The sequence below is a fragment of the Corvus brachyrhynchos genome, unplaced genomic scaffold, assembly GCF_000691975.1.
Source record: "Corvus brachyrhynchos isolate BGI_N302 unplaced genomic scaffold, ASM69197v1 scaffold65, whole genome shotgun sequence".
In the NCBI taxonomy this organism is placed as follows: domain Eukaryota; kingdom Metazoa; phylum Chordata; class Aves; order Passeriformes; family Corvidae; genus Corvus; species Corvus brachyrhynchos.
Window position 1 is genome coordinate 624,713 of NW_008238365.1, and position 10,581 is coordinate 635,293.

The 10,581-nt window shown below is 51.3% G+C and overlaps 1 protein-coding gene across 1 annotated transcript in view; it reads right to left on the reverse strand.

The window, feature by feature from the left end:
- Positions 1-1,736: 1,736 nt before the first annotated feature.
- Positions 1,737-10,581, reverse strand: part of RPS6KA1 (ribosomal protein S6 kinase A1) — a 20,217-nt gene continuing 11,372 nt past the window's right edge. The window contains 15 exon segments of the mRNA XM_017736194.1: positions 1,737-2,534; positions 4,142-4,260; positions 4,526-4,663; positions 5,043-5,160; positions 5,274-5,350; positions 5,657-5,818; positions 6,040-6,198; positions 6,651-6,740; positions 7,257-7,382; positions 7,835-7,910; positions 7,912-7,954; positions 8,424-8,526; positions 9,438-9,502; positions 9,716-9,804; positions 10,032-10,102. Of these exon segments, the coding sequence (XP_017591683.1) occupies positions 2,513-2,534; positions 4,142-4,260; positions 4,526-4,663; positions 5,043-5,160; positions 5,274-5,350; positions 5,657-5,818; positions 6,040-6,198; positions 6,651-6,740; positions 7,257-7,382; positions 7,835-7,910; positions 7,912-7,954; positions 8,424-8,526; positions 9,438-9,502; positions 9,716-9,804; positions 10,032-10,102 (1,458 nt within the window). The 3' untranslated portion in view covers positions 1,737-2,512.

Here is a 10,581-nt window from a genome sequence, read left to right on the forward strand (position 1 = left end):
CATTACACATCTGAATTGAAGGGCTCACCACTACTGCTCTTAGTTTTCGTTGCAGATACTTGTAATAACAACAATTTTTTCTAAAACAAAAAGACTATTCTCCAAAGGCGTCTCCAAAGGCCATTCACGGCACCACCCCCCCGCCCCCCCACTCCCACAGACAAGGGAGGGGTTTGACAAAAACCACCCAAACTCTCAAAATCTAACACCAGAGGGGCAGCTCTGGGATCCTTCTCCAGTCTGATCCAATCAGCCCAGTTACAACATCAACCCCCACCTCTCACATTTCTCACCCCCTCCACACATCATTTAAAGAGTCAGTGGCTCCTTTTGTGAGCGATCGGCTCTTCACCCTGGCACTTTCCCTGCACTTCGCGACAAAAGAGACCTTTTACATGTCAATTTATTTTCAGACAAGCATATCTGAAAGGGAGTTTCCCTCCGGAGTCGAATTAGTATTAATGGCAGGTGTTCAGTGGCACACAAAGGGAGGGAGGCAGCGCCTCGGCTGAGCTGAGGCACTAAGACAGCTTGATGTTTTAATAACCAGAGGCAAGGAATGGAGTGGCAGCGGACCTGCGGCTTCCCCGGCGTGAGTGAAGGTTTTATTCAGAGCCCCCATGTACTGCCAAAAGAAGACCTTGAAATATTTTAAATGTTTTCTTTGCCTTAAAAGAGGGATTAAATTGTTGAATATTCCATGAAAGCGCAGCATCCACCCCACATCCCGTGGAACTCACTCACAGTCACCGAGTACTTCCGAAGCCTCCCGCAGCCTTGGGAAGAGGCCGTGGCCACCACGAGGAGGTGATGGCACCCAGGAGGCTTCCAGCTGCACAGTTCACCATCCACCAATGCCTAGAGATGCAGAAAAAATAATTACATGGACTAACTCAGAGGTGGGAACTCGGAAAGGGATTTGCATGAAAGTTTAAAAAGTTAAAACCACCGAGCAGTTTCTCAGTGAAGTTTCACTATGAAAAAGAAAGAGAAAATGATTGCTGGGAAAGCTGCTGGCCTTCGGTTTTAAACTGAACCTTGATGGGAATATTTCTCAGGCCAAAAGACATTTATTGATGCTCTGGCAAATTTGACAGAGGTCGGTAAGGGGAAGGCACAGCTACACAGTGGGAAGAAGGGAAACCTCTCAGCTGGGTCAGCCCCTTACAACAGAAAAATGGCTGACTTATGCCCCCAAATAGGAAAATTTAACCTTTATTATACAGAAACAGTATTATATAGAGCTGTTCAGTATTATTTTCGGACTCCTTGACTTTAGATCAATATGCTCTTTCTGCACAGGTTATTTCCAGGTAGACTCAGCACTCTGAGGCTGGATTCCGGGATTTCTGCTCCCTTGAGCTTTCATTCAGACCTACAGGACAAAAGCTTAAAGGTCAAATCCACTATTAAACACCTGAACTAACAGAAGTAGCTTTCCTTGTAAAGATGTCCTTATGTATGGAAGTTAAATCCATTTTTGCCCCTTTTAAAACCAAGATAATTTGTGATATCCTCTGTATCCTCTTCGTCCCAAGTTAAAGCTGAATGACCCCAAACCCTCGTGAGAGCAAATCACTTGGTCTCTCACCCCCCAACAGGCATTAGATATCCAGCTTTCACCTCAAATAATGCAATTTCAGTTAATGTGACAACAGTATTTTGGCAAAGGTCAGGACAAAACCAGAAAAGGAAGGAGAGAGCCCAACCCATCACGAACACTTATAGCTCTCATATACAGAAAGTTCAACAAGTCCATTTTTATTGAGCACTGGAATTAAAAAAAGTAACAGCACTTGGTTGATCTGGAACTAAAAAGCAAGACTTATTTTTACTTATTGATCACTCAGAACAATGTGGTTAAAAGCCCCCTGGAGAGGAAGGTGTAGCCCTTCTTGTTCCCTCTGCTCTCCAAGGGGATGGGGGTTTCAGAAGCTACAGCTGCACCGAACACAAAGTTCTTCTGATTGGAGACCCCAGGAGGGGTTTGATGCTCCTGGTTTTGGGGTCTGACACCCCAGGTATCGTCTCATGGCCAGGCAGAACCTGCAGCAGCCAAGGGCTGCTCTCCCTGCACCCACACTGATCTGCACCTGGTTGTCCCCCACACCTCTGAGTTGTCCCCAGCGGGCCTCACACCAGCACATCACAGGGAGGGTTGACATCCAACCCCATCCACCACTCCAGACCCTCCCTCAAAACACAATGTAGGAAATATTCTGAAAATCTGAAGAGGTTCTTGCAACACCCAAAAGTACCAAAGGGACAGCTACAGAAAAATGTTTGTAATTATTGTATTGGTTGCAGGTACTTAAAATTTGCACAGCACTGGTACAAGAGTCACTGTGGAGTTGTAGGGAACATCATGCCACAAATATTTTTAAGGAAGGCATTTCGGATGGTGGAGTGTCCCCCTCCTCGAATCTCAGCAAAACATTAAATCCCTCTCTGCTGGGGTTGGTGGCAATGCCAGTAAGAAGATCCACTGAGGACTGGTGCTGGCCTCCTCCTCTCAGAAGCACTGGACACTCAGGCTGCACTTGGAATAAAGAAAGAAAAAAAATGTGACTATTTCAGCTTCTCACTGGCTGCTCACCGGACCTGCTTGGATGAGGGTAGAGGAGAAGAGCACTGTGTATCTCAGATAATTCTTTTTATGGAATTGTCCATTTTAGAGCCTACTGGGATTGAACAAAAAGAAAGTTTCCTCTCTTGTGGCATAATCAGCTAAAAGTAGCAGAAATTCACATGAGAACTTTTGCTGGTTCCAGTCACATCCTTGAGCTCTGTTTGCAGCCCTAGTAGCAATCCTGCTGCTCCCAGAAACTGCCACCATGGAGCTCCAGCAATTCCCTGCAGGTCAAAATGGGGTGGGCATTTATTTCTGGCACAGTTTGTCTCCAAGTGGTGGTTTCTATAAGCACAGAAATGTCCTGAGAGTAAGAAATTCCCCTCCGGATGCTGCCACCATTCCTGTTGGTTCCTGCCTCATTCCAGGACTGGTTCACCTCCCACTGCGGAGTGAGGGGTTGCACCTGAGAGAAGGTGGCATGAGAGGCAGCCTAAGCAGCACTGCTGGCTTTCAGGGCCTGGTAAAAAGCTTTGCAGCTTTTCCAGAAGGCAGACGAGGAGCACTGCCCCTGCATAGCAGGGAGGAACAACCGGGGAAAGACCGGGAAGTGACCGGGGAACGCCCGGGGTCGCTGGCTCAGCAGCTCACGGTCAGTCAGTAACAGGACGTCACCTGAATGACATGTTTATTGTATGAGTATGACATGTTTATTGTATGAGTCAGAAAGAAACCCTGAGTTACCGGCTGTAGAACAAAGTTAAATTAAAAAAATAAAGGGTGGCCTTGGCTTTCCAAGGAGGAGGTTCTGTTGTCATCCCCCCCTGCACAGGCGACAAACTCCCCAGGAATGGGAGAACATGGAGGTGGTAGGGCAGAGGGAAGGAATGAGCCAAACCCAGGAGGTGTCCTGGCCTGCCGAGCATCTACGGGAGGGCTTGGAAAAACCGTGGTTTATTTTGTTCAGAGATCTGAGCTGCTGACTGGGCTGGAGGAACACGGGAGAGAGGGAGAAATGGAGGCTGCAAAATCCACCTGACATGGAACAAACACACAGGACATGGAGGGGAGGGATGTCCTTCATGGACACGAGTGCTGCTGGCTGGGAGCCTGCAGGGCTGGCTTTGGGAAACACATCCAAAGGTTCAAGGGAGGAAAAGCCCCAAAGCCTAAACCCCAAGTGTGACACAGTCTTCCAGATGCAGTGGAGTTGGAGAGGATCAGTGCCAAGGAATGCTGTAGCGACAACAAATACCTGGCCCTACACAGGGAAGGGTGAATCAGAGCTGCTTTTTAGTGCCACTTGACATCAGTTATACATTCTAGTTCTCATATACACAGATGGATGTCTTTAAAAATCAACAATTTACACTTCAAAAAAGTTTTACAGTGAAGTTCTCTCAGCAAAGATCAGTCCACATGAGGAGGAGCCAGTCTTTCAGGAGCAGGAAGGCACTTGGCCTTTTAAGAGCAAGCCCCCAAGGGAGCCCTTGTGCAGACCCTGCCCGTCCCCTGTCCCCCTCTTCCATAGGTGTGCAAAATCTGGGGTGTTCCTGCACCGTGGGGCCTCACAGGGTGGTGGAGGGGAGCTTCTTCACGCGCCTCTGTGCCAGGATGGAGGATTCAATGGGCTTCAGCTGAGGGCTTGGCTTGGAGCTGTTCAGTGCCGAGTACGTGGCAGCCATGGCACCCTGGAGAGAGGCACAGAGGAGTCACTCAGGTGCATGAGAGCTACTTCAGGCTCGTGGCTTTACAAGACAGGGGACTAGAGCAGCCAGACCCACAAACAAAGCCAGGAGCATCTTTCTTATTTCTGTGAGTCTCCCTCCTGCACTGACATGCTGTTAAAGAATCTCTCCTTTCTTTTCTCCCAAAAACTCCAGCTTGTCTGTACTGCCTGCCCTGGCCCACACCTCTCCAAATTTCCATCCTGCTCTCCCACTCCAGGTTTTGTACCTTTACAAGCTGAATGTCCTGGTGATTGAGCTGGCTCTGGGGTAAACTGTCCTTCTGGGTTATCCACGGATGCTGCAGGACCTGCTTGGCTGTGAGACGCTGGTGAGGATCTACATGGAGCATCTTTGATACCAGATCCTACAGGCATTGTTTGGAAAGTCAGACTTTAGAAGATTTCATACTTTAAATGCAATAAACCCACCTGTCCACCCCCAGATTAGGATTTAAATGCAGAGGCCAAGTTTAAAGTCCCCAGACATTAATGTCTTTTTGTATGAAACATGTTTTTGGCAGGCCTGGGGGGTATAACACAGAGCAAACCCCACAAGGGTCAAGCACGAGGTTGGTTTTCCATGCAAATATCCACAGCCAGAGCTAAAACAAAGCTGCTGTGAGGGACATGTAGGGGTAGAAGCTGCAGGTTTTCTTCTCTCTCTTGTGTGCTCCCTCCCCAACCTGCTCTAAATTTTCCTCACAGCAACCCCAACCCCTGAGTAACACAAATATCGAACCCTACCTTGGCCATGTCAGAAATAGTGTCCCAATTGCCTCCACTGATGGAGAACTTCCCCCCTCCTATCCGGGTCAGGATCTCTTCTGGAGTGTCACTGGGACCATTTGCAAAGGGAGTGCAGCTGGGGAGAGAGGAGAGAGCCCTGGATTTACTGACCCAGGCAGGAGGAGAGGTGCAGCTGTCCCCACAGAGCACACCGGGGACAAGGGGATCACAGCCCCACCACTGCCTTACCCTGCCAGCATCGTGTACAGCAGGACCCCCAGGCTCCAGATGTCACAGCCCTCATCGTAGCCTTGGCGTTTCAAGACCTGAACACAACAAGCAAAGGGAAAAAAGCGTGTTTGATTCCTGTCATTGAGCCCATTTCAGAAGAGGGGCTTGACCTGGGTGCAGTCCATATGCAAAGCTTCCAGAACTCGACAGAACAGCAAAGTCTGGGACTAAAAGATCAGGATTCAAAATAGATTCATTACTACAAGTGGTATTTCTGTAATTGCCTCTTCCAGGGCGGGCTGGAGATGGGAACAGGGCAGACCCACTGTGCCAAGTGGGAGCACAGGTTAGGGGAAGGACAAGGGGGCTGCTGAAGGGTCTCAGGTCAGTAAGGTGCTCACCTCGGGTGCCACGAAGTTTGCTGTGTAACAGGGGGTCATGAGGAGCCCGTTCTCAGCCCTGAGCTGCTTGGCAAAGCCGAAGTCACAAATTCGGATGCTCTCAGGGTTCCCTGATTTATCCACGTAGAGGATATTGCTGGGCTTCAGGTCCCTGTGAACCACCTGTGGAGCCAAGAAAGGACTGTGCTCGTACCCCGAGTAGATAAAGGTCTGAATGCTGCCTGAGGTCACTCAACCCCTGCTCTGGCCCCACATCTGCTTTGCCAAGAGAGCAACACCAGCAAGAAATAATTGTCCTGATGGGCAGAGTTACCCCCCGAAGGAGAGGGAGCGCAGTGTAATGCCAGGGAACTTCCCAGGAAAACAGTCATGACCACACTCACCCCTTGGGAATGCAGATACTCCACTGTTTTACAGATCATGTGCAGGACTGAACTGGCTTCTCTCTCCGAGAAAAATTTCTGTCTGAGGATTTTATCCAGCAGCTCCCCTCCCCTCATGAGCTCTGTCACCAGGTACACATACTTCCCATCATCGTACACCTGCCAAAGAAAATATGGATGGGGTAATCAAAATGTGCTTCCAGAGCTTCCCTTTTGTACTTCCATCTCCAAGGAGCAGACAGGGAGCAGCAGAGGTGGCCCTGGAGATGCTTCCCCACCCCAGAATCATGGAATATCCCAACCTGGAAGGGACCCACAAGGATCATTGATCCAACTCCTGGCCCTGCACAGACACCCCAAACCCCAGCCTGGGCATCCCTGGCAGCGCTGCCCAAACGCTCCTGGAGCTCTGGCAGCCTCGGGGCCGTGCCCATTCCCTGGGGAGCCTGGGCAGTGCCCAGCAGCCTCTGGGGGAAGAACCTTTCCTGACAGAGAAACAGAGCAACACATGGAGCTGGGTCACTGGGCTGCCCCTGCTGGGGCCGAACTCTGCCCCCCGAGCCTGCACTTCCTAAACCAAGGCACAGGGAAGTCTCTCAAGCCACACTCACGTCTTTCAGGGTGATGATGTTTGGGTGCTGCCCATACCGCAGCAGGATCTCAATCTCCTCAGAAGGGTCTCGCTTGCTCTTGTCAATCACCTGCAAGAGTAGGGACACACTTCAGCCACCACGGCTAGGGAAGGTGCCAGGACAAAGCACACAAGCTGAGTTTGGAGCCCTGCAGAGCTCCTGTGCTGTATCCACTCCCTGTCCCCTGATCTCTTTAGCTCTAAAAATCCTTTCGTTGCTTCATCAGTTCTGTGTCCTCAACCCACAAAATTTTATGTCTTTTTTTAAGACCTGATGTAGCCACAGCTTTGCACAGGAAGATAAGATGCTCTCCTCCCTCTGAGGGAGGAGGACACGGCTTCTCTGCTGTTCCTAGGGAAGTGCAGGTACATGCAGAGCAGCACAGAAATTGTCCTTTTAGATCCTAGATGAGCCTAAAGCTCATCCTGTTCCATCCCCTGCCATGGGCAGGGACACCTTCCTCTATCCCAGGTTGCTCCAATCCCCATCCAACCTGGCCTTGGACACTTGCAGGGATGGGGCAGCCACAGCTGCTCAGGGCAAAGATGTAACCGGGGAGCTCAGTTGGGAGGGCAGATCCCAGACCTTGACTGCGTACTCCATGTTGGTGGCCTTGTGGATGCAGCGTTTGCAGACGGAGTAGGAGCCGACACCGATGGCCTCCTTCACCACGTACCCATCGCTGAACTGGACGTTCTTGCCATGCAGCTGCTGCCAGAGCACAAAGGAGAGCTGAGCTAGGAGGGTCCAGGGAAGGGTTTGTGCAATGTGATGAGTTAACTGGAGCACAGAAAGAGCTGTCAGACTGTCTGCTACATCCCACAGCTTCTCCTCCTGGTGGGGAGCGGGAGGAGAGCAGAACAAGGCAGATATAGGTCAGTGAGCCAACGCTGCCTGCACTGAGCACGGTGCCTTTAGGTGGCACCTCCAGGCCACAGGCATTTACAGAATCAGCAGCACAGATCCACCTGGGGACAGCAAAGCCACAGCCCCACACTGCCCTGACAGCCTGTGCACAATGTGACAGTCAGTGGTGATGAAAGAACAACAGGAGGCAAGAATTCCAAAGAGAACTGCCTCAGGCTCCAGGGAGTGCAGAGGTCCTGCAGACCTGGAGCATTCCTGAACCTCCAAAGAGCTGTTCCTCTGCCCCCATTCCTTACCTGCACAACCGAATGCAGGGGTGGCTGGGCAGGTTTCACTTTACCATCCTCCATCAACCCGGTCGCCACGAAACTGGAAGAGCTGATGGGCCCCTGCACTCGGGGGGACACCCGGGGAATCTGCAGCAGGAGTTGAGAGACAGCTTGAGGAGGGCCTGAGGAGCAGAAGCCTCCCCCTCACTCCCAGGAGCTACGCTCCTGTAATTTATTTGAGATGGGAGCCACACCAGCAGCACAGAGAATCACAGAATCCCACAGAGAATCATGGAATTGTCCAGGCTGGAAAAGCTCTCTAAGATCAGTGAGTCCAACCATTCCCCCAGCACTGCCAAGGCTACCACGAAACCATGTCTCCAAGTGCCACATCCACATGGCTTTTAAACTCCTGCAGGGATGGTGACTGCACCACTACCTTGGGCAGCCTGGGCCAGGGACTGACAACCCTTTGGGGAGAAGAAATTTCCCTGATATCCAACCTGAACCTTCCCTGTGCAGAAACCTTATCCTGCTGGCACCGGATACTCCCCCGTGTGAAGCCACAGAGACATCTCACACAGGAAACTTGGGCTTTGCCTCAAGTCATACAAACCTTTTGGTGTCCGTGACGTGAATTCTGTGTCAAAATAAAAGGTGTCATCTGGCTGACCCACTGCGGGCTTGAAGGGGGGTTTGATTTCCCTGCGGTACAGCTTCTGCAAAACAAAAACCAAAACACAGCTGCAAAAACAGCTGGGAAGTGCTCCCACAGGCACCTTCTCCAAAGGGTGCAAAGGCTGGTGAAGAATGAGGGCCAGGAAGAGATTTTGTGAAACTCTGTGGCTTAGCATTTCGCTACAGCTCGGCAGCCTGAGGGAGGACTTTTTAGCTGGTTGGGTGTTTTTGAGTCAGTTTGTGAAGAAACACTACAAGTTCTACCATATATTAAGTCAAGAAAAATTTTCTGTAGGCAACTTGCCCCCACTCCAAACACAGTATCCATAAAGTATTTCTCTCAACAGACTCTTCCATCTCCTCCTAACTCCCTTTAGGGCTTTGCTGACACGTATTTCCCAAGGGATGGCTGGGAGATGCCCCAGCAGGATATTCATAACCCAAAACTCCAAGTGCCTTTTTTAATTGCTTCTTGAAGCAAAAATTGGAAAAAAGCTTTACTGGCAATCCTGGAAGGTCGATCTAGCAGCTTGTTGGGGGCCTTGGAAGCACTGGACTTCAAAACTCTTTCCAAGTAAGGGAGAACAGGGAAGAACACAACTACATAGTAAGGTGGGAGTTGGCCAGAAACAGTTGGGAAATGCCAATTCAGTGATTGCCCTGATCTCCTTGCCAGGAATGTTTCCCCAATTCCTTCCCACTTTGTGCAAGACAATCCTTGTTGTGCCAAACCTCAAGGAAAACGTGAGAGGTGTGGTGACAGGCAGCCCAGGTATGAGACAGTTACAAAACAGAGAGAATTTTAGTTTTGGGAAGGGTTATTGGAGTGGATGGGGACAGGAGCTGGTGGCTCTCCCATAGCTGGCCAAGTATCAGGACTGTGCTGTTCCTGCTGCCAGAACTGTGTGACTGGTGCTGAGTGGTGCAGAAATTTGCTCTTTCTGATACTCACGTTCCAGTCGATGGTGGAGTAGAAAGGGTGGCGCTTGATCTCCTCTGCCCCGTCTGGCCCAGACCCTGCAAGAGGCACCACGGATCACGTTGTACTGAACCCCCACCAAGGCAAAGGGGACAGCCAGGGATGCAGCACAGCCAGGTGTGACAGAGAACCTGGCTGGGATCACCTGAGTGCCCTGGCCCAGCACAGGTGTGAGCACGCTGCTGACCCAGCGCGAGAGGCCCCTTACGGCATCAGGGACATTCAGAAACAAACAAAAAAAAAGGTCTTACCTAATCTGTTGGCCGGATTCCTTTTGAAAAGGGCTCGCAGGAGGCTCTGAGCCTCAGTGCTCAGGAACTGTGGCATGCCCAGCTTTGCTCTGGGGAGGAAGTTATGCAATCAGCTGCAGGTTTGAAGAAGTCAACCCACAAGGCGACTGCAGCACCTCCACCCCCAAAATGTACAATCATCTCTCTGGCATTTACACTGCACCCTTCAAACTGACTGCTGATGTGGCACCACTTGCCAAAAAATGCCACAACATTGCAAGAGCCCCCAAATTGCAACACCCGTCCTGTGCAGAAAGGAGAGAGAAACTGCTCTTACTTGAGGATGAGGGTCATTGTCTCCTTACGGTCCTTCCCCTGGAAGGGCAGTGACCCCGTGAGCATTTCAAACTGGGAGGAAAAGAGAAGAAGCGAGGTCATGTCTGAGCAAGGCTCAGGGTTGCACAGGGTTGTCTCTTCCTGCTTGTGAGGGGTCTCAAGCCTGGCTCTGACAGAGCTCACAGGCACCGTGTGTTCCCAGCAGCAGCTTGGCTCACGGGGTTTGCAGGGGAAGCGGCTGCCAGACGGTGGCACCAGATCTGCGCTGACAGCGATGGCCCGGCGCTGCGGGGGACACGGACACCCCCAGGCACCCCACAGACACCCCACAGACACCCCCATGCATCCCACAGGCACCCCACAGACACCCCCATGCATCCCACAGACACCCCCATGCATCCCACAGGCACCCCACAGACACCCCCATGCATCCCACAGACACCCCCATGCATCCCACGGACACCCCCATGCATCCCACGGACACCCCCACACACCCCAGCACCCACTGGCACAGCAGCCTCGAGGGACCAGCGCTCCCACCTGGAGGCCCG